Below are 26540 nucleotides of genomic sequence, written 5' to 3' on the forward strand. Positions count from 1 at the left end.
AAATCACTAACTGGTTAACCGAAAACGGCATATATATAAACCCTGGAAAAACAAAGATAATGATATTCAAAAACCCCCAAACCCTGCCCATAGAAACTAAATATCTCACTATCAAACATTCATCCTCCTATACACAAAGTGCAGAACCTAAAATCACAACCATCACACATGTGAAAACAACACGCTACCTTGGACTTCACTTCGATGCTGATCAAAGTTGGAATAGCCATACAAACTACCTACATACCAAGCTTAGGATAATAGCAAGCAAACTATACAGATTAAAAGACATTGCCCCAACCCACATAAAAATACTAATCTATAAAGCATTATGCGAAAACATTTTAAGATATGCAATCACATCATACGCATTCTGCGCAGACTACAGACTTAACAGGCTACAATGGTTGCAAGATAAAATGATAAAACTGATATTCTGGGAACAACCCACTCTTATGCAGGAAGCACGGACAAAACACAAAATATTTAAGGTGAAACACTTACGCCACTACACAGTCATGTTCAAATACTACTACAGCCCAACATATAGAGTAACCAGAACAACATATCAAATAACAAGACCACAGTCAACAAACTACATAACATATAAGTACAACAATCACTACGGCAAAGCCACCCGAAACTTCTACGTACCTGACATGATAAACAAACTGCCGTTCGACAACAGAAACCTAGGAACATACAGAGAGCTGAAACAGGCACTATATAAATATTATAGCGAGAATGAAAATTAGAGCAATTCCTGTTTCTCTCTCCCCCACCACACATACACACACACAAACCTATGACAACCCCCCCCCCTCTCAAAAACTATCACTTCAAGAACACAAAGAAACAAACACACCATGTCTAAATCCAACCCTATTTGCACAAAAAAAAAAAAAAAAAAAAAAAGTTAAACTGTAATAGCAGTCGAAGTCTTTCAAGCACGTACCAACAAACAGTAACAGTAAAATCAACACCTGGCTTGTGACCAGTATAGGAACACAACCATGAAACCACCACCCTCTGTCATCTATTATCTTCCTCAGATAAGCTCTGCTAAGCTTCGAGGAAGAAAATTACTAACTTGCAAGTATCTGTTATACACACTTGTAATGCGTTATAAATATTATATATATATAATTACTACAGCAACTATGTATGCAATTCATCTGAGACAAAAAAAAAAAAAAAAAAAAATTCTGTATAATCCTTATTGTAAATACTGTAAATATTATTATTGTATGTAACTTATATTATTATTATTGTATGTAACTTATATTATTATTATTGTATTATTATTGTATGTATTAAATATTATTATTGTATGTTTTAAAAAAAAAAAAAAAAAATTATACAGGCACTCATCGACAGAATTGCTCTTGAAGGTTGTGAAATACCTTGGTACTTACAATGTTCGCTAGCAGTTTATTCCAGTGACTTAAACCTATGCTATGCAATGGGATGTCACATGCTTTGTGACCATACTTTATTTAGTATCCATGATTAGCCCCAAGTTTCTCTCCAAATGCTATCAGCTACAGAATTTCCCCTATATCTTCTGTTGTTTTATTTCTCAAACTGTGAAGGCCACATTCAATTAGTCCATCTTCATGTGCTAAGGTATTTTTCTAGTTGCTTGGTTGCAGAATCCTTTTGACTATTTCTTTATCTCTTTGGAACTCAGATGACCATATTTGAGCATAATAGCCCAGACTTGCTGAGTCTGGGCTATTATGCTCAGACTTAGGGGTGTCATCAGTGCTTTCTAAAGTGGGAGAATAGTTTCTTTAATCGTACAAGATGGCATGCTATTCAACATTGCAATTATCCACTGTGCTCTGGATGACTTCAGTATTGATGTCTTAATCACCTAGTAATTTGCCCTGAATTTTAACTCACTTCCTGCTGTTACCCTGACATCTTCAATTTGATAGCTTCATCAACCACTTACAGCAAATTCACATTTATGTAATCCTCAGTCTGCATTGTCTTCATTTCAAAATGTGCAACTTGCAAGTAGTAACATTAAACTGATACTCATTCATATTTCCCATAGAATCACTCTATTCAAGCCAGCAAGGATTCTGTATATGTCCTTTATCACTTGATCCTACATTGCATCATCCACATATAATTGAACATTTTCTTTTATACCATCCCCAGTGCAGTTAATATACAATTTAAACAGGAGTGGTCCCATCATAGATTCCTATTGTATTCCATTAGTCATTCTCCTAAATTCATCTCCTCCATACCGCTCTTTGATACCTGTCAGATAGCCATCTCCAATCCATGTGACAATCCTATTTTGCATGTCTATCCTTTTGAGTTTCTATAATAACCTTCTGCAAAATTCTGTCAAATGCTTTGACAAAATCCAAAACTATCATGATATATCCATTCCTCTTATCCAACTCTACTGTTACACTGTTGTAAAATAGAATAGATTGATAAAGGAAGAAATGTCTACCTTTAATGAGTCCATGCTTTCCTCTATAAAGGATGAAATGTTATCTATCTACCTCTGGAAGCAGTTTCTCATCAGCCTTGCTAATAATTTAATAACTACTCCACAGATATAGATTTCTCTATAATTGACTGCATCATTTCTATCTCTACACTTTGGTAATTGTGTTCATGTTGAGACTCAAATTAGATTAAGGGTCATTGCTGATGCACTAGTGCATTCTTTAGTTCACATGCTGATATTTAATCCAAACTCACTGCTGTATTTGCATGAAGCTTTCGCAAGATTTATAATATCTTTACTTCAGCTTCTACAAAATCTGCTTCATCTTCCAGAAGACTAATGGGTCGTCAAAGAATGTATACCTTACTGAAGTGATTAACTTCATATATCAGCTTTATAACTATTTCCATTGCTGACATTTTCTTACCACTGTATGCATCAAGGTTATCCTTCTTTTTTATTCACCACATTGCTAAATTCACTTGGATTTCCTTCAACCTGTCAGCTAAGTTCTTTTCATAGTCCAAATTCACCTTCCTCACATATTTTCATTCAGTTGTCCTGTTCTTTTGACTACTCATATGCATCCTTCTCATGATATAGTTTACATAACATTTATATATATATATATGTATATGTAGATATAGGAAGACTAAAGTAAAAATATATAAATTGATAATTCATCCAGTTGTTACATATGGATGTAAAACCTGGATATTTATGGCAAGAGTGCAGAATTTGATTTCAGCTTGTGAAAGGAAAATTCTTAGAAAAATATTTGGACCAGTGAATGATAATGGTCTCTGAAGAATCCGATGCAACCATGAGTTACGAGGGTGGTCTGAAAAGTTCTCGGCCTAACAATGAAAAAACAAGTTTATAATTTCAAAATTATTTTTGTTTTTCAACATAATCTCCCTTAAGATTAATACATTTATTCCAGCAATGTTACAGGGCCATTATCTGGTCAATGTAGTGATTCTCAGTAAGATCTGCAAAATATTCCTCTACCGCTGCAATAACCTCTTGATTTGAAGAAAAATGTGGGAGTGGTCTCAGAGGGAGTAATTAAGATACAGTAGTAAGCATGACGGCATGACAGCGTAAGGAATTGTGAGATGGGAAAGGGGGGATTCATGAGAGCTTGAATGAGCTTAAGGCGGGTGATCAACATTGTGATTGTGATAATAAAGCAAGTTGGTGGTACAGAAGGGATGTACACAATGGGACTAGTTTTGTCAAACAGAAGAAATGATGAGAACAGCTGTGAAGACAGTAATTTAGTTCAGAAATTAACTCAGGCTACTTATTTGAATGAGTCAGGTGTTGAGGAAGAGTTGCTTGAATTTTCATGTTTAGGCATGCTCACTGATTCCATATCATATGCATCAGTAATAAAGGCAAGGAATTCTTAGCATTAGCAAATGCTAGTAAATGCAATACATTCAAAAATTACTGGTATTAGTAAGACCAAGTTGACAGAAAAGGATATCCTTACAGGAATAAAATACATGATGGATGGAGTATTCAGGGAAAACAAGCAAATTAAGAAGGAGGAGAGTACAGCTAATGATTATAGATGAATTGAAGCCAACTATAGTAGAGAAAGAAAATGACAGTGATAGTATGATTAATACAACCAAAGAGTTTGAGGCTGTCTGCTGTGAAACAGAGATATGTAGGACAAAATACATAGTTGAGTGCTGTCATAGATAACAGAATTAAGTGAAGAGATTCAGAATTGCATGGGCATATTAAGTTATGAATTAAATTATCCATAAGGACTATCATTATGGATAATTTTAACTATGGAAGATAGGGAATACTGAATGAAGGAGAAAAGGAGGGGGGGGAGAATTTATAGTTACTGAGGACAACCTCCTTATGTAGCATATTATGGAAGGGAATCGTAGTGCAAGAATACTAGACCTGGTGATCAAATCTGACTAAAATAAGGCAACTGTTTATGTTTTGAATCGGTAAAAGTGATTATGCGGTTTTAATAAAATTATAACAAACAAAAAAAAATTCCTACTGCAAGTAGGAATTTTGTTTAAAGAAGGATATATGTGAAACTATAAGTGAGACAATTATATTAAACTGTGAAGACAGCTTGCAGTTATATTATGGTATGAGAAAATGCATGGCAGAGGAATCAGAAGTGCATGGTAAAGTAGTCAAGGGTTGTTTGAAGGAAGCTATGACTGATTGCATTCTCAAAATTAGGAGAACTGATCACAGGGAAATTAAACAGATGAATAAAATATTAATGAATGAAATACTTCTCGTGGCTCAACAGCCCAACCTGAGCTTTGTTAATGGCGGGAATTTGTTGTCTCCAACCGTGTCTTTCCAAAACTTTACTTCTCTAGTTTGCATTTTTTTAATTTCTAATTTCTATTATGACTAATGGTGTCTAACATGTTGTTCTATGTTTTCCTTTTGGTGTCTTTTACCAATAATTTCACTATTGACTGTTTTCATAAGAATACTGTCATTTTCTATATGAAAAACATGTCCTTCCCACTGCAACTTTTTGAACATAAAAATGTGCATTGTCTAAAAAGTTGATATACGAGGGTGGTCTGAAACGTTCTTGGCCTCGACCATAGATGGCAACATTATTGGCAATTTTTTTTTTTTCTAAGTTGGTAATAAGCATCCATTTGAAATTGCAAGTCATTCTATCAAGTAGTTGGTTTTAAACAACTGTCTGAAGCAAAAGTGTTGTCTGTATCCCTTGAAATGCATAAAATTGAGTATCGTGCAGTTATAAAATTCTTTGTAAAAGAATGTTTAACGCCAAAAGAAATTCATTCAAAGTTCATAAAAGTTTATGGGCACTCTTGTCCTTCCTTTTTGACAATTAAGAAATGGGCTGCTGAGTGTTTAAATGTGACCATACCAGCCTTGAAGCTGATCCACATGAAGGACATCCAAAAAGTGTAACAACACCAGAAATCATTGATCAAGTGCACAATATGGTATTGGATGACCAGTGAGTCAAAGTGCATGAAATTGCTGACACTATAGGTATTTCAAAAGAATATGTATGATATATTTTGCACGAAGAAGTGCATATGAAAAAGAATTGCACAAGATGGGTGCCATGCTTGCTCACAGCAGATCAAAAATGTACTCGCATGAAAATCTCTGAACAGTGACTTGGAGCATTTTAACAAGAGTAAAACTGATTTTGTGCATCAATTTATCGCTATGGATGAGACTTGGATTCACCATTACCCACCAGAATCCAAACAGCAGTCAAAACAGTGAACAGAAGCTGGTTGTTTAGCGCCAAAGAAGACAGAGTCGGTTTCATCAGCAGGAAAGGTGTCATGGCATCTGTGTTTTAGGATGCTAAAGTTTATTAATTATCTTGAAAAGGGTAAAACAATAACCGAGGAATATTATTCTGATCTTTTAACCACGCTAGATGAAAAAATCTGCGAGAAAGGACCCGATTTGCAGAAGAAAAAAAAATCATCTTTCATCAGGACAGTGCACCTGCTCACAAAGGTGTTTTGGCAATGGGAAAATTAAGGGAACTGCACTATGAATTATTGGAACATCCATCCCAGATTTGACTCCCTCTGACTTCTATCTCTTCTCAAAACTAAAACTCTTCTTTGGTGGTCAGCATTTTTTTTCGAATCATGAGGTGATTGCAACTGTAGAGGGGTATTTTGCAGATCTTACTGAGAACCACTACAGGGATGGGATAATGGCACAGGAGCATTGCTGGAATAAATGTATTAGTCTTAAGGGAGATTATGTTGAAAAATAAAAATAATTTTGAAATTATAAATTCGTTTTTTTTATTATTAAGCCGAGAACTTTTAATATCACCCTCGTATTTCAGCAGAAGGTAAAACATGGATGTAATATGTTTGTGCCAGGATCCATATATTTCTGAACTCACAAAGGTGTTTTGGCAATGGGAAAATTAAGGGAACTGCACTATGAATTATTGGAACATCCATCCCAGATTTGGCTCCTTCTGACTTCTATCTCTTCCCAAAACTAAAACTCTTCTTTGGTGGTCAGCATTTTTTTATTGTTGGATATGACAGTCAGCCCTAGTAGAGAAAGCTGATAGAGAAAGGAGATATTGGAATACACCCTCTGTCCAAAAGAAACCGAATTTTTAAAAAATAGAAGATACTAGTGGCGCCACTTGTTGTATCTTGTTGTTGTTGTCGAAAGGATCAACTCCATTAGTGTTGTGTCAACTGTTTATGACATTTATTTCATTAGAAGCTGAGTTATAGTGCCAAGAGTGACAGTGTGTTTTGATGAACGGTCAGAAAACGAGTTTCAAACAGAGAGCTGAGATTGACTTTTGTGCTAAACTTGGTAAACATTTTACCGAAATGCATCAAATACTTCAAAAAGCATACGGTGATGAATGCTCATCCTGTACTCAAGTTTATGAGAGATTTAAGCGATTTCAAAATGGTCATAAGACGCTTGAGGATGACGAAAAGCCAGCTCGTCCAAAAACTGGACTGGGCAAAGTTAACATCCAAAAAGTCTGTGATTTCATCGAAATCGTCCGTGAGATTGATTGAAGATGAATTGGGGATTCCAAAATCAACTGTGCACAGCATTTTGACCGAGAGTTTGGGCCTTCATAAATTGAATTTGTGATTTGTTCACAAGTTGACCTCTCTATGTTCATCGGGCATCTACAGATGCTGTATGGTCACTCCGATGCTCGGTGATGTTCCACACCAGGCCTCGCCACGTAGTCCTGTTATTTGCTTTTCTGGCAGCCTCAACTCTCTGAAGATCAGTCACTCCACACATGCCATCCATCCATCTCATTGATGGTCTACCCCTGCCCACTTTTTCCAGGAACTTTACCTTCTATTACTTCACTCACAAGTTGACCGATGACCAAAAAAAGTATCGAATTGAACACTGCAAGGACCTCATCAAAACTGCTTGTAAGGACTCGCACTTCCTTGAAACGATTATTACTGGTGATGTAACGTGGTGTTTTCAGTATGAGCCTGAAACAAACCACAGAGTGCTGAGTGGAGACCACTAGAAGAGCAGCATCCGAAATAAAAGTCGTTTGGAGAATGCAAAAGTAAAGAAATACTGATTTGTTTCTATGATTTCAAGGGCATTATCCACAAAGAATTCATTCTACCTGACCAAACAGTCAATGGTGAGTTTTATCTCGAAGTTTTGAAGTGATTGTTAGCGAGAATTCGTTACATATGGCATGAATATCATGATGCAGGCAGCTGGTTGCTTTTGCACGATAATGCCCCATCTCATAGTTCGAACATTGTGAGACAGTTTTGGAGCAAAAACCAAGTTTGTGTGTTGGATCACTCACCGTATTCACCTGATTTAGCATCCTGTGATTTCTTTCTCTTTCCCCAGCTTTACAGGGTGTTCGGGATAAATTTGACAGTTTCGTAAGGAAAAAGAAAATCTTCTTTGTATCTATTAAATTTAATGAATTGACAAAAAACATTACAGGCAGAGTTAATTACAATACTATCAACATGATTTACTCAAAATAACCACCATTAGCATCGATCACAGCTTCAATCCTGCTTCGGAACCTCGAACAAGCTGATGCTACAGTCTCCCTGGGAAGGGCCGCAAAAACTTTTAATTTTATCCATTAACTGGGCTTTTGTATTACTGGAAGTGCGATTGGTGTCTTTTTCAACTGCGCCCCATACAAAATAATCCATGGGGTTAAGGTCTGGGGAGTTTGGAGGCCAAACATTTGGACTGATGAAGTCGTAGAAATTTTCAGACAACCATTTTTGACTTTTCCCAGAGGTGTGGCAAGGGGCCGAATCCTGCTGCCATACATACGGCCTACCATTGGCTACCCTTGTTATCCAGGGCTTGACTACAGTGTTTAGCAACTCCACGTAGCCATCTGAAGTCAACCTGAGGCCCTCTTGGAAAAAATGCGGAGGCATCACATTGCCTTCAGAGGATACACATCCGAAAACCATCACAGTTTGGGGAAATTTAGTCTGCATTACACGAGGAATGTCCTTTGTACTGTATGCAAGCCACCTGTTATTCTGCGTGTTGTGTTTTTGATCCTGGCAAAAGTTTTTCTCATCGGAAAAGAACCAGATTGTTTGTGGTTCCGCAGGATGTTTCACTTTGCTTAGAAGTTTCTTCGCGTTTATCAAACGTTTTTCACGGGCCTTTTCTGTAAGCAGCTGACCTTTGCGGCGCTTGTATGAGTAGTAGCGGAGGTCTTCATTGAGTGCAAGCTTCATAGTAGAGGCTGCAACATTCATTTCACGTGACAAAGCCCGAATTCCAATGCCAGGGATCTTCAACACCTGTTCCTGCAGATTTGCGAGGAATTCTGCTGTACGAACGCAATCAGATCGTCTGCTAGGGATCTTTCTTCTTGCTACATCCTCGTAGTCACCATTGCAAGTCTCTAGTTCATGCCTGATTGTTTTTACTGTATTCAGGGAGCATTGGGCAGCAGTCGAAATATCCTTATTTTGATGGCCGGCACGAATCATCATGATACAAGTTATTCTCTTCCATGATTCAGGTGGGTTCCAGCTATCCATCCTTTCTGACATCTTGTATATGAATGAAGAAGGGTCCAACCTTTTAAATGAAGAGAAGTGTGTGTTAATACATGTAACTTACGGAAAAATATAATTAATTATAAATATGTCAAATTTATCCCGAACACCCTGTATTTGTCAATGAAAGGAAAGCTATACGACACCATTGAAAATGTTCAAGCGGCAGTAACCACGACTCTCAACAGTATCCCAAAAACCGATATAAAAAAAACTCATTTAATGAATTAATTGACCTTGCCAAACGCTGTATCGAAGCTGAGGGAGAGTATATTGCTTAAAATAAATTAGTTTAATAATTATAATTGGCCTGTGTTTTATTTTCTATCAAAAGTTTGGTTTCTTTTTGGTCAGAGGGTGTCTTATCAAAAGTAAGTGGGAGGGAAGTAAAGTCTTTCTTGCTTTTGATAAGACGTGCTTGGACTTTTTTAGCATTGATATTCACTACATTGACTTCACTCCACTTGATGATGGTGATGAAATCAGTATTTAAGTCATTGGTTCTGGAAGACCTTGAGGCTTGAATCATTTGATACTACATGGTTTTTTCAATGAGGAAAAGGAATGAAAATTACTGTTATCAGCAAAACTGTGAATAAGATTTGAAGTCAGAGAGACAGACAGAGAGAGAGAGAGAGAGAGAGAGGATCATTGATGTAAAGGAGGAAGGGCATGGGTAAGAGTACAGAATGGTGGGGTGCTCCTGAATTGATAAATGATGAGAGGAAGTTGCTGTCCACCATGACACACAGCACATGATCACCAAGGAAGTTAGCAATCAAATCATACAGTACGAGGGAGACCATAAGATGGTAGCTTGTTCAGGAAGCCCTGATGCCAGACATGCAGATGCCTTTGAAACATCAAGAACAACAACAACATGGGTTTTTGCAAATCTTTCTCTGGTCCTCTACAGTCCCTGTCCTCTATAGCAGATCCCTTTCAAAGAGATCTACTATATAACGAGAATGGCAGAATCCATATTGGTGATCACACCTAATTGGTGGGTTTCTAGGTAGTGAGGATACTGTGTTGATGACATTCTCCACCAGTTTTGAGAGGACTGAGGCAAGAACAAATTGGATAATAGCTTGATGGTTTAATTTTTATTCCTTTTTTTGGGTGCAACTAGAAGAATGCCCTTATACATTTAGTTCTAGTTATCAGTTAGAGGAACTTTATCTAAGCCTTGTTCATCCAGTTTCTGAATTAGGAGAGGGTTTTTCTCCTAGAAACTTAAGTTTATGGACCCATCACTCGGAAAAATTGAACTCATACTATTAAAGACATTATGAATGTTAAGAGTTTAAGATCACAAGATGGCAGCTGCTTTCTGTAGCTCTCGATCTGATGCCTCAAAAGTTATTGTTAGCTGTGAGCTCAGTTTTCATTGATAGCTAAGGATGAAGACTGACTCTCTTTCCTTCCAATTCAGGTTTAAAAGAGATTCATGGATTCAGTTTTGTTTTGTTTTTTTGATAAAAAAAAGAACATACTGTAATTTATTATATGCAATTGGTCAAGAGTGTGATTAATGGGTCATTGCAGAACTACAGTACATTACATTATTTTCTACTGTTTTCTCTGTTTCATATCATGATAAATGCTTATGCTGCATTGATAAATCTATTACTTATGCATCTGCAGAATATACCACAGGTGTTTATTAGTGCTTTTGCTGCAACCGAAAAAAAAAAACTTAGAAATAACATTATTGCATTGATTACACATACAAAAGCATCCTCATTAAAACAATCTTATAATATGATCATTATGATGAACTATTTATGAATGACTAATGATACCAAAATTTTTTCAACATGGGCACATGTTGCTGTAAACCATGATTATCCATCATTCTAGACATTTTTTTCTGATTGCCCTTTAACATACAAGTGGGGGAATTTGCTTGGTTTCTCTCTCTCTCTCTCTCTCAGTGACCTTAAAGCGCTGCTTTCAAATTAAATTAAATTCAAAATTTTTATTTTTATGTAGTTGACTTGATGTGTTATTATACTCTTCAACATGTCATCCATCACTTTTTTTTTCTCCTCTCAATCACCTGTCAAAAATTAATATACAATATTTGTAACTTCTTAAAAATTCAGCAGTAGTACTATTTTCAACTGAAATTAATAATTGATTTACTTTTAGCTCATGAAGGGTATATAAAACATTATTTTGTTTCAAAAAGTTGTGAGAATAGTTGAATCTGTATACATGTGTATTTATATGTTCATATACATATTATTATTTGAATGTTACAGACATTTATGTTTGCTATTGCTGGAGAAAGATTGACACTAAGGCTACGAAAGTTATCATTTGAAGCAATGCTAAGACAGGTAAATAAATTGTTCATGATAAATTTATATATATATATATATATATATATATATATTTCTCTTTTAACTTATAATTATCAGAAACTTCCAGGGAGTCATGGACTCATCAAAGGAGGCCTAAGATCACTCACAGCAGATCAGATTTCTTACCTTCTCTTAAACTCATTCACACTAGATGCACTTGCTTCTTCAGTAGGGAGATTGTTCCACTCCCTCACTGCTCTGTGAGAGAAAAATCTAGCTCTCACCCCTTTTATACCTGCAAATGTAACCTCCACAGATTCTCCCTTGTTCTCTCCCCACCTATTCTATAACAAATTTTCATCTGTTGATAACACCTGTAATACCCTTTCAGAAGTTTATAAATTTCTATCATATCATCCCTCTTTTTCTTGTTCACTATCTACAATCCACATATATGCTTTACCTGGCCTCATAATCTACATTCCATAATTCCAATATCATCTTTGTTATTCTTATTTACACCCTCTCCCATGCTTCTTAATCTCCTCCAAACCCGGGATACTATATCTGCATGCAGTAGTCCAGATGTGGTCATATCAAGGCCTTGTAAAGAGGCAAAATTACTTCTTTATCTTTACATGTCAGTGTTTGTTTTAACATCACAGTTATTCTCTGAATTGCATTTGCAATTTTTGCAATGTAACTTCTGAACTTCTATTTCCTATCCACAATAACTCCAAGATCCTTCATTCCATCAGTTTCTTGTAACATAATCCTACCAGTATAATACTCTTTTGTAAATTGCATCACACCAAAGTGCATAACTTTACACTTACTAACATTGAATCAAAAGCAATTATCATCTGCCAATTGTTCCAGGTTATTTAAATCATTCTGTAAGTGCGGTATGTCAGTAGCATTCCTGATTGCCCTATTATCTTTGTATTGTCAATAAACAGTTGAATATCTCCTTTCAGGTTCTTCTCATTATCATTAATATATAGATTGAATAGCAATTGTCCAAGGACTGATCTCTGGAGAACACCACTGGTCATCTTAAATCTGGTATTTTCATTCACATTATACCACTTTTTGATACAATCCAAGTCAATGGCTTATTTTCCAATTCCATACTCTCAATGAAAGACTGTTGCATAGGCAGAAGCCTCTACACTTAGTTTTGGGAAAAGATAGATGTCAGAGGGAGCCAAATCTGGGGAATAGGGTGAATGTTCCAACAATTCATAGTGCAGATCCCTTAATTTTCCTATTGCCAAAACACCATTGTGGGCAGATGCATTGTCCTGATGAAAGATTATTTTTTTTCTTCTGCAAGCCGGGTCCTTTCTCGCAGATTTTTTCGTCTAGTGTGGTTAAAAGATCAGAATAATATTCCACAGTTATTGTTTTCAAGATAATAAACAAAATGCCTTTAACATCCAAAAACATCTATGCCATGACCTTTCCTGCTGATGAAACCGACTTTGTCTTCTTTGACGCAAAACAACCAGCTTCTGTCCACTGTTTTGACTGCTGTTTGGATTCTGGTGGGCAGGGCCGGATTTAGACTTGCTGAGGCCCTAAGTCATACAAAACCCAGAGGCCCCCCTACTGTTTTAAATTACATCAGGTAGTCTCTGAAAAATTTAAAATATATACACCTTTTTAATTGTGGAAGAAAAGCTTGGTGAAGAACAAGCTGGATTCAGACCAAATAGAGGCTGTCAGGATCAGATCTTCACTTTACGACAAATAGTCGAGAAAGCATGGGAATATAACAAAGATCTGTATTTAAGTTTTGTCGATTTGGAAAAGGCATATGACAAGGTGCCAAGAGAGAAGCTATTCAATACGCTGCAGTTATATGGTGTCAATGGGGCATTATATCAAGCAATACTTAGTCTTTATTTGAGTTGTGAGTCAGCAGTTAGAATTGAAGGAAGTACAGGAAGATGGTTTAATGTTAAATCTGGTGTGAGACAAGGATGTACATTATCCCCTCTGTTATTCATTATCTATATGGATCACATTATGAAGGAATGTGGTATTAAACCTGATATCAAAATTGGAGATGTTAATGTCAGCTCTTTGCTTTATGCGGATGATGTTATACTTCTAAATAAATCCGCTACAAGTCTGCAAGATTCTCTGACTAAATTGAATAGCTGTTGTAATAGATATGGTATGAAGGTCAGCAATAAAAAGACAAAGACAATGAAAATAGGCAGAATTATTGAAAATGTCAACTGTGTTGTGAATGGAGAACCTGTGGAACAAGTAAAACATTTCAGCTACTTAGGCACAATTTTTACTGAAGATGGTAAACTAAATATAGAAATAGACAACAGAATCAGCAAAGCTGGTATCGTGGGAAGTCAATTGAATAAATTCATATGGAATAAGAAAGAAATTAGTCGGAACACTAAATTAGCTGTATACAAGACTGTGTTCAAACCAATTTTAACTTATGGATCTGAGAGCTGGGTCAGAAGTAAAACACTTGACCAAAGACTAGAGACTGCAGATATGAGAGTCCTGAGAAAGATTAGAGGCATGAACAGATGGCATCAATGGCAATATCATATTAAAAATGAGGATATTAGGAAAGAACTTGACATTGTCAGCATCCAGGAATGCGTTAGCAGAGCTAATCTCAGGTGGTATGGTCACTTGAATAGAATGGGAGAGGAAAGATTAGCAAAACAAGTGTTCTCTTCCAAGTTGGCAGGAAAACGACCCAGAGGAAGACCAAGATATAGGTGGATTGATACGGTACAAAGTGCCTTAGACGATAGAAATATAAGATCTGATAATGTTGAAGTCTTGACAAGTAACAGACTGATTTGGAGGAAAATTGTAGATAGGAAGTTAGTAATGATGTAATTTTTTCATGTAGTACTGTCATATCCTGTACACCCCTTGAGGGTACATGGCAGGAATTTGATGATGATGATGATGATGATGACACCTTTTTAATATATGAAAATATATTGTCTTTTAATTTTTATTAAAAAAAATAATAAAGTATGCGTTTACAAAATCATAGAAATAATTATATAATTAAAGGGTTTTAAAAACGATAAATAAGACTCATATAACAGAAAGTTTTAAATTAAAATAGGAAAATAAAAAGTAAAAATTAAATTAATATAACAACATAATTGGTAGTATATAAAAAATTAATCTTTTATTCAGGTGAAAATTTGACAGTAGACATCACATAAATATAGTAGACATCATATAAATAAATTTCAAAATATAGTACCCAAAATTTCAAATAATACAGGTACATATATATATAATAAATTAATATTGAAAATATGGAGTGGATAAATTGTTATAATACAACAATATTTAATAGAAATAATTATATTATATAATCCTCTAAAAGGCTCTAAGATATAACTTAAAACATTTTCTTTCTTGATTTCCCAAAAGCAAAATCATTAATTATGTCATCAAAAGATATGCTATGTAACTTATCGCTTTCTATACACATGATGCTAAGTGCAGACAATATTTCTTGAGACATAGTTGCTCTCAGTTCATTTTTATTCTATTTAGCTGTGAAAATGATCTTTCTCCTGAACAGTTTGTTACCATTAAACACAGGAATAGTCATAAAGAGACAATAGGCTGTTGTTTTGGAATTGGCTGCTCTCCCTGTGTCTGTGGATCATCTTTCGTTGCTGTGGTGAAATATATATATCAAGTTTTGTTGCTTTTTTGAATTCGTCTTCAAGCTGCTGCTTTCTTTTTCTTTTCTGGTATGCGCTTACAAATGTTCACTTCATTGTATGGTTGGAAATGGAATAGCAGGAGTAAATGCTAGAAAATAAAAGATTACAAACATTTTCTAAATAATGATTTTAAAAATGAATTAAAAATTATTTAGGTATTAAAGATAAAAATTTTAATTAATACGTTTTTGAGAGGGAAAAAAACTTCTTTTGTCATATTTTGTATATTTAAAATTATTTAGAAATTATCATCGTGATATGTCTGATTTCATTTGAGTGATTTTTCTACAAATATTTTTTTATCAATTTTTATATTTTTTGTTTTTTTATTTGTGGCCCCAGCAAATTGCGAGGCCCTAAGCTGTAGCTTTTTTAGCTTATACGTAAATCTGGCATTGCTGCTGGGTAATGGTGAATCCAAGTCTCATCCATAGTAATAAATTGATTCACAAAATCAGTTTTATTCATGTCAAAATGCTCCAAGCATTGTTCGGAGATTTTCATGTGAGTGCGTTTTTGATCTGCTGTGAGCAAGCATGGCACCCATCTTGTGGAAAGCTTTTTCATATGCACTTCTTCATGCAAAATATATTGTACACATTCTTTTGAAATGTCTATAGTACCAACAATTTCATGCACTTTGACTCGCCGGTCATCCAATACCATATTGTGATCAATGATTTCTAGTGTTGTTACACTTTTTGGATGTCCTTCGTGTGGTTCAGCTTCAAGGCTGGTATGTCCACATTTAAACTCGGCAGCCCATTTCTTAATTGCCAAAAACGAAGGAGAAGAGTGCCCATAAACTTTTATGAACTTTCTTTGAATGAATTTCTTTTGTCGTTAAGCCTTCTTTTACAAAGAATTTTATAACTGCACGATACTCAATTTTATGCATTTCAAGGGATACAGACAACACTTTTGCTTCAGATAGCTGTTTAAAAACAACTACTTGATAGGATGACTTGCGATTTCAAATGGATGCTTATTACCAACTTAGGAAAAAAAATCTTGCCGATAGTGTTGCCATCTATGGCAACACTATCGAGGCTAAGAACCTTTCAGACCAATCTTCTAAAATGTGAGCAAATTGCTAAATCATGACCTCTTTTTATTAAACACATACTGTTCTTTGCAATGTATATCTTATCTATCAGTCCCATTTCTGTATGCAAGTTCTTACCAACTTCTCTGAAATCTTCACCACCACTACTCTGGAGATACTGATAGGTCAATAGTTAGGCACATCCTTTTTTTCACCACTCTTGCACAACAAAACTATCATGCATTATTTCCATTCCTGTTGCATCTTTCATGAGTTGAGACTCAAGTTATATACATTTTGGCTGAACGTTTCTTTAGCACTCATGCTGATATCTCATCTGGCTCTGTTGCTGAATTGATATCCAGGTTACACAACAGCTCTTGAGCCTCAGTCTTATGCACCTCTGTCACTTTCTGTGATGTAGTGGTAGCATTGTGTGCTATGTTACATATACATGGTTGATGGATCTTAGGGAAGTGAGCATTCATTATTTGAACAATCTCATCATCTCAGTGTGACACAAGGGTACCATCTACATTCAATCAAGTTCCTCTGCTACTTTCATTCTTTCTTTTACTTGTGACAAAAGTAAAGTTAATTTGGAGTGACTTAGTCTTCAGAGCCAATTTTTTTTTCATACTATGATTTAGCTTTCCACATAGTACTCATAACTTTTTCCTGGCCTATAAATTATAATTTTAAAATTATAATTTAAGAATTTCAAAAGTTGTAAAATATTTAATTATTTTACAACTGTTTCTTAAAAAATATTAAAAAATATTTTTTAAGAAACAATTTCTTTATATAAAACAGAAAAATAGATGCATATATCGACACATCATAATTATTTCTTAGTATTATAGTCTTCTTCTTCTTCAACCTTCTGGTTCTGTCCACTGCTGGACGAAGGTCTTAGCATTATAGTACAATATATATTATATAGGAATGAAAGAGGAAGGAATATTTTTAATAAATAAATTAGAGAATTCATTTACATTGGAAATAAATATTGATATTTATTATTATTATTATTATCTTCAGACCTCCATGGAGAAAGATTCATACAAAAAACTAGCTTCTTACTCCTTTGCTCACACCCTCCTTATACAGCTTCCTGGGATGACCTATTGTTCTCCATCTCCCCACCATTCTCTGAAAATCTGTTTAACAATAGTTGATATAAAACCCTTACCAACTTATATGTCTCTATCATATCCCTATCCTCCCTTCTGTCAACTAGACTGTAAATTGCATCTATTCAATCTTTCTTCATACTGGACATTCTAGAAGCCAGAAACTACCTTATATAATTGCCTCTGGATCCTTTCAACTATTTCTTCATCCTTTTAAAAACCAGATGACCAAATCTGTGCACAGTAGTTCATATGTGACCTAATCAGAGCCTTATACAGTGGAACAGAATTTCCTTACTTCTACAAGTCTGGGTCCTCTGCATCATTCCCATAATTCATTGTGTAGTCCTCACAATTTTAGCAATATATCCTCTAAATTTTAGCTCATGATCCCCATACCTCCAGATCTCTTATTTTCTCTACCTCCTCCAGTATATCCCTATCATCATACACTCAACATTCCATCTTTGTTTTCCAAATTTTAAACTTTGCACTTTGCAACGATGAACTAGAATCCCAACTTCCATGCCCATTCATTCAATATATTCAAGTTCTCTTGTAAAGTCACAACTGCAAACAACTAAATATCCATAACCAAATAATAATAATAATAAAATCTTCCTTATTTATTTATTTATTTATCGTATGGCTTGTACACATGGTTAAAAGACAATAAGATATAATACACATGAGTATAGATAAGATACATATATATGATTTAAAAAAAAAAAAAAAATCTACATTCAGGCAAATATGAAATTTATGACAAGCATCAGATAGAAGATTAGTCATATTTTAACATTTAGGTTTTTGATCCAGTTGATCGTCTCTGGGGATAGGTCAAAGATATCCTTAAAGTCACCTGGATAGGCTGTCAGCTTACATTCCTGTACTATATGGTAAATGGTTTGGGTCTCGGCTCCACAGGGACAGTGGGGATTTGGTATCTTACCCCACTTTGAAAGTAAGTCTCCACATACACCATGGCCTGTATGAATCCTGTTAGCCATCATCCATATATTCCTGGGCAGGTCAAATCCAGATGGTTTTTGGAAGATGTTTATATGATTGCAAACTTCAGGTGATACTGCTTGAGACCACAGTGCATCCCACCTACTCACCATACTGTTATTCTGGCTAAGAAGATTACAGGCGGTTTTTATGGCAGGTTTTCTGGATTTTAGTCTATTGGATAAAGCATCTGGAATAAATTCATGTATTGGGAGATTTTGGTTATTTAAAATTCTTTTATATTCACAAAGCAAGGCTTCCTGTCGTCGCTGGAGGAGCAATATGGCTCAAAGTGGGGAGCCATTGTAAGGGTGTACTCCTAATGCAACCTGTTATTAAATGCAGAGTGGAGTTGAGTATCTAGTTTATTGACATGGTAACTATTGAGCCAGACAGGAGCATCATACTTTGCTGCACTGTAAACTAGACCCATTACAGTGCCCTGCAGAGTTGTGGCACTTGAGCCCCATATAGTACCATAAAGCTTCTGAAATATGTTATTTCAGAAGATCATCCCATGTAAAATATTGGGTCAGAGTTCTATCCAGAGTTATTCCCAGATATTTAGGTGTCGGATTAAACAAAATTAATATTCCATCAGCATATATCTCTGGTTTTTGATTTACAAGACTGTTGTTCAGGTGAAAGCAAGAGCATTCAGTTTTACCAGAATTTGGTGTTAATCTCCATTTTTTAATAGAACTGCCATAAAGTCAACAGATCATTTGTCAATTTTCTTCAGTTCTTTTGATAGACTTGTTGCTGATCGCCAAAGCTAGATCATCTGCATAAGCAAACTTCCTGCTGGCTGTTTCAGGAATATCTGTGATGTAAAGGCTAAAAAAAAGCAGTGGTGCAAGCACTTCAGTGACTACCCTGAAATATTGATCACACAGTAAGTTGTTTAGGAGCTGACCCAATATTTTACATGGGATGATCTTAAGAAATTTATATATAAGTCCCTCCCTCCAAACAGTATTGTAAGCCGCTGTTAAGTCAATAAAGACTGCAGTAGTCTTCAGGCATCTTTGAAATCCTGCTTCAGTTTAAGTTGTTAAGCTGAGAACTTGATCTGTGCAGCAATTCTAGCTCACCTCCTCATGGTGCACCCTGGGTCATGCTAAAGAGCTAGAGCGACTGGCAGCCAGACCATTGTGCAGTTGTGCAATCTCCTGACCATACTTACACATGGAAACTCAAATCTTCCTTAGTATCATTAACATACAGCTTAAAAAGCAGTGTCCTAAAACATACCCTTGAGGCATACAGTAACTCTCCTCTTCTAGGATATTGCTCCCCCCCCCCCCACCTTCCATACACAACCTACTGTTACCTGTCTTAATATAGGCAATCTCCAATCCAGTGCACTAATCTGATATCCAGTTCTGTCTGTTCTAATTTAATTACCAGCTTGTCATGTGGAAATTTATCAGACTTTTTACCAAATCTAAATATACCTCTCTGTATTTATCTACCTTGTCCAATGCACTTGTCACCATATTGTAATAAGTAAGCAGATTACTGAAACATGATCTTTGTTTAGCAAATCTGTGGCCATCAAAGAGAATGCCACTTGTCAAGCCAATTCTGGATCTTGATCATCACTCTCCAACACTGTAACCACAGCCAGAAATCTTCCTTTTACTCCTTTGGAACTTGACTAAATGCAAGACTCATGTTAAACAAGCATGCCAAGGTAGATGTCAACTCCTTGCAGGTCCCCTCATGATATATTCATCAAGTCTGTCAGCCTTATTAACATGAAGTTTATTCAATTTCCAATGTACTTCTTGTTCACTCACAGTCAGTCACTCCTTCTTTCCATTCAAATTCTACATGCTGCCACATTCACAAGGATAAAATACCTTTATGAAGTGCTCATTTAATTTCTCAACTATATCCTCTGCTGTTATCCTTTTGTCATTATCACTCTTCCATAATAATTACCTCCTTGCTTGTTCTTTGTACTACTCCTCATCAATCTGATTATTTCCACTCATATACTGCCTTCATCATGCTTCCTCATTGATCTCTTCATTCATCCATTTCACACCTACCTTATTTACCCTCCTGACCCTGAAATACATCTAGGCATTGCTTCTGGTAGATAGTTCTTGAATAGAACCCAAGCAGCATTCCACGCAACCTCATTCCATGATACAGTGGCAAGCTATCTCCTGAGCTTTTAATAATCACTAGCTATGTAGTTCCATGTATATCCTTTCCTCACAGAAGTCCTCTTATGGCTAGCAATCATCCATGTATTCACTTCATGCTCACTCTCACCAGCAGGATGTCATCCTATGATAAAATGATAAAATACGAGTCTTGATTCTCACATGCCCTCTGTTACATACTGTCTAAAGTAGTGCCTCAAAAATTTGGGAAATTCATTTTCTATATATAGCAACATCCAGCTAAGTATTTCATTGTATTCATCTCTATCTGACACTACACTACCACTCCCCCCCCTCCCCCCTTTGCATGTCTGTCTTGCATGGGCATAACTTCTTTGCTGTCATAAACAACACTTCGTCTCCCTTTTTAAGTCTAGAACAAATTCCATCACTGATACCACTTATTAGATATGAATTCTCCATGCCTTCCACCACTTCCACCAGCTATTCCTCTCTTTCTCATTACTTATCCCAACCCCAAATGCTTCCCCACATCTCACCTCAAGTCATCCCAGTCCTTTCTTGTCCATTGACACATTAATTTCCTCCTTAATCACTATTATCTTTTATTCTTCTCTCTTTCTCGATTTTATTCTTCTTTTATTGAAAACATTGTTTAAAGAGACAAAATACAATAGAATAACAATTGAAACTTATAGAGCATGATGTGATATTCATTGCAGGAAGAGAGCTCAATCTGTAATTATTGGGATGCAAAGAAAAAGCATTGAAATTATTATCAGTTAATATAATTTATTTAACACAATCAATAGGAGTTGAGTAAGATAGAAAGTTATTACTGTTCAGGTTAAGAAGATGAATGTAGGCTACACAGCTTTCTTTATATAATCTTTCTGACAAAATTCAGCCCTTTTATAAAACCTTAGTTTGGTTTCAAGTATAAGTAACTTATACACTTACAAGTTTTAAGGATAAGTAATGTCTTACAATTCATACCATATCTACTAATCAAAATCATGGAGACTGATGATCTTTCCTTAAGTATATTTGAGCAGACCAGATCTGTCTGTCCATAATAAGAAGGGCAACTTGAGCAAGGAATTCTGCCTAATCCTGGAGATAAATAATTTAACTGGTGTCTGCATTCCTTTAAAAGATGTGTCTGAGAAGCAACATTCAAGTCCCCTTCTGTCCTTTTCACAAACTACGTAGGCTGTTCAATAAGTAATAAGACTATATTTATACAGAAAACAGATTACCTTTAATCGTCATCATTTACATGGTCTTTTTTGAAGTAACTACTGTGAGACGCGATGCATTTGTCCCAACATTGTGTCCACTTCTTAAACACATGTGAGAGTCCGTTTTTTGAGAGTTCTTTCAAAACCGCCTCTGCAGCTTTTACACATGCTTTGTTGCTTTCGAAATGGCGGCCTCTTAGTGGTTTCTTCAGCTGAGGAAACAGCCATAAATCGCACAGTGCGAGATCAGGACTGTATGGAGGGTGTGGTAGGATATCTGTGTTGTTCTTCTGCAAAACGTCCACCACACAACCAGCAATATGTGGCCTTGCATTATCGTGGTGCAATAAGAAGCCATTCTTCGGCAATGGACGCTTCCTTTGATGTGCTTGATGATAATCGCTGCTGTGTTGATCATTGTCTCTGTGATGGATGTTGAAGATCTTCCCTCACATTCAAGATCTTCCACATTTTGCCTTCCTTCCTTCAAAGTTTTATGCCAGTGGAAAACACTTGCCCTCGACATTGCTTCATCGTGGAAAGCTTCGCATATCATGTTAAAAGTGTCCGATGCCGATTTTTGCACACGCACACAAAATTTAATCGCATAACGCTGTTCCAAGGATGCTTCCATTTCGAAAATGGGTCGCACCTCATAGGCGTGCTGATGAGCAATTGCGTTTAGTCACGTGACACTCTGGCACATCAGCCCATATACGCCATCTATCAACCTCTTTTGTTCATACATACAGCAACATTTCTTTGTTCCACAGAAATTAATATTGTGATGAGTGGTTTCGCCACAGTAAAATTAGTCTCATTACTTATTGAACAGCCCGTGTATATTCGTTAACTCTCCTAAGGACAAATATTTTCATCTTTCTTATGGAGCCTCTCTTATCTGCTTAGACATTGAATTCATTAGAATAATACTAGGTTTTATACAGGAACTGATTTTTATTAAAAAGACTGTATAAAGGGAACAAAATTAAAATAAAAACATGACGTTTTATTTAAGATGAAAATGTAGCAATAACATGGAAACTGCAGACACAATGATATTGCTGCAGATATGGAGAACTGGAAATTGCTGATCTTGAACAAGTAGGTCTGTTCTTTGTAATTTGAATAGCGGAGCTGATCAGTTGTTCTCCTAAAATTTATCCCTAGTTCAAAGCACCACCACTGATATATTCATGGTAGGTGCAAGATCAGAGAGAGGTGGCAGAGTTTTTTCACACAAAAATTACAGGTTTTTCCTCTTGAACTACTTTCCTCTTTGAACTACTTGAAAACATATGCAAACACATCAAAATCAGATAATGCCTTTTATTCCCATATAGGGAGTAGGTGAGGCCATTTTAGCCCTATCTAACTTTTGAAGACTGAGTGGGCAGTTCATTCTCCACTTGTAGCCAATTAGAGATAGCTGGCCCAAGGCTATCATTGATTTAAGCAACCCACAGTGAAGAGATGGCTCAACAAGTGCCACTATATTGTGGTCCCTAACCCTGATACAATATTTTTCATGTCTGAAATAGTGTGGGTTCTAGGGTCGATTTTAATACAAAAATACCTTGCAACCTCAATTGCTGTAATACTAAGAAATAGATTTGGCATCTTCGTCCATAACTTACCAGACATCTCCACTACTTAATCCTCTACCTTTACCAGAGGTCAGCAACTTTCAGCTGAGCCACATGCAGATCTTTGAACATGTAACTGCAGCTCTTTTGCTTTTAGCCTACATGTACAATAAGCACATGCCTCAAACACATGATGGCAGTGCTGAGTATGAATTAATAATAAATAGGAATAAAATAATATCTGTGTATTCAATGCAACCAAATTGTGTACAGTGCAGTTTACTGGATAAGTATATAAATGTGAAAATATTTGCCTTTTGACTTGTTTCAGTTTTTGGTTCAACATATATTTCTGTGAGAAAATATTTTTGAACATGAACCATATTAAAATAAATTGAGAAACAACAATAAGAGTTTCTCAGGATGTTTAAAGATGAAGATTACAGCATACTCTCTTGATGTCAAGAGACTTGCTCAAGAAGTTTAGCTGCAAAAGTAATTAATTTGTACCTAAGTAGATGTTTATTATGTTTTTTTCATTATTAATAAATAATATTTCAAAATATGTCATTTCTTAAAAACTCCTCCTGTCAGCATAAGTTGAGGAGCACCTCTTCAGATTTTTTTTTTTTTTTTTAGATCAAAATGGCTCTTCGCACAAAAAAAAGGTTGCCTACCTTTTTTTTGCTTATCTATACACAGTGATGCTATTCACCTCTTACAGAGTGCCATCCACTATCTGCAGCAGTATTTTTTGTCTACGAATCCATGTGTTCCATTTGCCTGTGTGGGGAATGGAAGACCAAGTTTCTGGAATAAAAAAAAAAAAATGCTTCTCTCTCTCTCTCACTCACTCACTCACAGATCAGCTAAACTAACCTTCTGTTGAGAAAACCCATTCAAAGATTGTTCCCATCACCATGAGAATTGAACTCAGGCCTTTTCCAGTTGAAGAGCACAATGTCTTGTCACTCTTCTAGTTGATCTACAGGGATACTTTTGGAAGAATGATCGTGGCTTGGAAGAAAGAAGTTTGACCAGCTATGTAATTGGTTGCAAGTCACTTCTTTCCACACTGCATCTAATTATTCATAGTATTATAACATGTCCTGAGGTATATATACTGAGTGGCCATTTTATTATGTGCAATCACCTACTAGGAAGTGGTACTCACAACAGCCTCAGTTGTCTCTCAGAACAATCTTAATCCATCAGAACATGGACCTCCACAAGGTACTAAAAATGTTCTGAAGTGAAAAAAGTCCCACTTGCAACCTGCAGTTGCCAGTCATGAATAACATGTTCTAATTCATCTTACAGATGTTCAGTTGGTTTGAGATCTAATGACTAAGTAGGTCAACGAAGTATGATAAAATCACTGTCATGTTCTATCAACCATTCCTGACTGATCTGCTCCATGTGATATGATTCATTATCATGCTGTAGCTTAATGCCATGCTTACTTCATGACTAACAGTCTTCTTGTCTGTAGTAACAGTGTTCAAGTAAACTTCATATGTCACTCCACTACTATCAATGGTTTTATTATGCACAATTATCAATCATAATTAGCAGCCTTGTAATATTATTTCCTGAAATGATTGATCTCTTCATTCATGCTCTTGCCATTCATCATAAAATTGTTAGAATTGGGAGTCCTTGTATCAGGTGACTCTTTTTTCATTCCATCATTTTTCAGTGTTTTGATGACAAAAGCAAATCTTTGTGAGACTGTATGCTGTACATCATTAGTGAAAGTGTTCAATATATTGTGCATTCTAATATGCTTCTTTCAGGCCAGTGTTCTGTTGCTCAATCATTTTGACCAATTGTTGATCATCTGTTAGATTGCACAATTCTTGTATCCTTCCATCAGCCTTTCATACTGTAAACCTTAGGACTGCCATTGGCTGGTTGTCAACATGTCCAAATGCATTCTAGTAGTTGTTAGCCAAACACGTGTATTGTGAATGCATATACATGCACAATGTGTTGAATAATGCAATGCACAATTAGAAATATTTTAAAAACATTAGAATGGTTGTCACCTTTGTTAGCTTTTATTGTTTGCCTACTAGTTTGTATGTTTACACTTAAAAAAAACACTATGTAATTAGACCATGTTTTTAATTAAAATAATTGTTGCTATCTTATTCTGGTTTTCTGCCTTAGAAACTTTTACTTATATATCATTGAACTGGTGAAGTCTACATACTTATATATTAATTTTAGTTATGTAAATACTAAATTAGTTTGGCAGTTATGATAAATGCTCTGAAATTTTAAATAACAAACATTTGTCTTTAGGACATTGGCTGGTTTGATCACCCGAAAAATAACACTGGTATCTTGTGTTCTCGACTGTCATCTGATGCTGCAAATGTTCAAGGGGTGAGATTCGTTATTGTTGAGATTATCGATATATATATATTAAGATATATTAATACTGTACAAAGTCACAAATCCAATTTTTCAAAAGTTATAAATCTGAAAAATTGTACTGTCTCCAAAAACACAGCATTACTTCCAATGGTATGCAGATATTTATTGCATTACCATTGATTGAAACTATAACAAAAGGATTTTTTTTCCCCCAGTTTAGGTATGCTTTTTAAAGTTAAAATATGTTTGAAAATTGGCATGAAGTATTTTGTTTTCAGATCATGAAAGTACTAAACATGCGAAAATGTTTTTTTAAATGGTGTTTTGTCACATATTTTGATTATAATAAAATATATGACAAATTAAAGAATTGTCAATCGACATATTTCTTCGAGAAAATAATTATGAATGGTTAATACCTTGATTTTTGTTTTATTATTTACTGAAAGAGCTGAAATATGACAAATATTTCATCTCATATCTATATTAATAAGGGAATGGTGTAAAGATAATCTGTAGTACTTATTCAATATCTTGAATAATGCATTGTGATGTTGCCTGTGAATATAGAAAAAATTGAACTGCTTCCTTGAGATATTAATTACCCTTATTGAACATATTTCTTTCAACTATATTCCAGTCTTTTGTAGTGTCATATGAGGACAGCCTGTCTATTGTGGTTTCCTATGATAGATAGTTTATTTGTGTGTGTGTGTGTGTGTGTGTGTGTGTGTCAATGCAATAGAAAAGTTTTTTTTTTTCCCCTGTCCTTTTAAGATTTTTTATAAATTTATTCTTGAACTTGGTTCAATTATTGTCTTATTGTAAATTTAAATAACTTGTGTCATTAATAAATAAATAAATATATATATATATATATATATTT

General features: G+C 35.3%; 1 protein-coding gene across 1 annotated transcript in view; it reads left to right on the plus strand.

Annotated features, from left to right (window-relative positions):
- Positions 1–26540, plus strand: part of LOC150100045 (ATP-dependent translocase ABCB1-like) — a 280795-nt gene that overhangs the window by 168933 nt on the left and 85322 nt on the right. The window contains exons 19-20 of the mRNA XM_090403288.1: positions 11337–11414; positions 25580–25663. Of these exons, the coding sequence (XP_090259414.1) occupies positions 11337–11414; positions 25580–25663 (162 nt within the window). The remainder of the gene's footprint in view (positions 1–11336; positions 11415–25579; positions 25664–26540) is intronic.

The sequence above is a fragment of the Typopeltis vanoorti genome, chromosome 13, assembly GCF_054136105.1.
Source record: "Typopeltis vanoorti isolate ZY-2024b chromosome 13, IOZ_Tvanoo_1.0, whole genome shotgun sequence".
NCBI classification, from domain to species: Eukaryota; Metazoa; Arthropoda; class Arachnida; order Uropygi; family Thelyphonidae; genus Typopeltis; species Typopeltis vanoorti.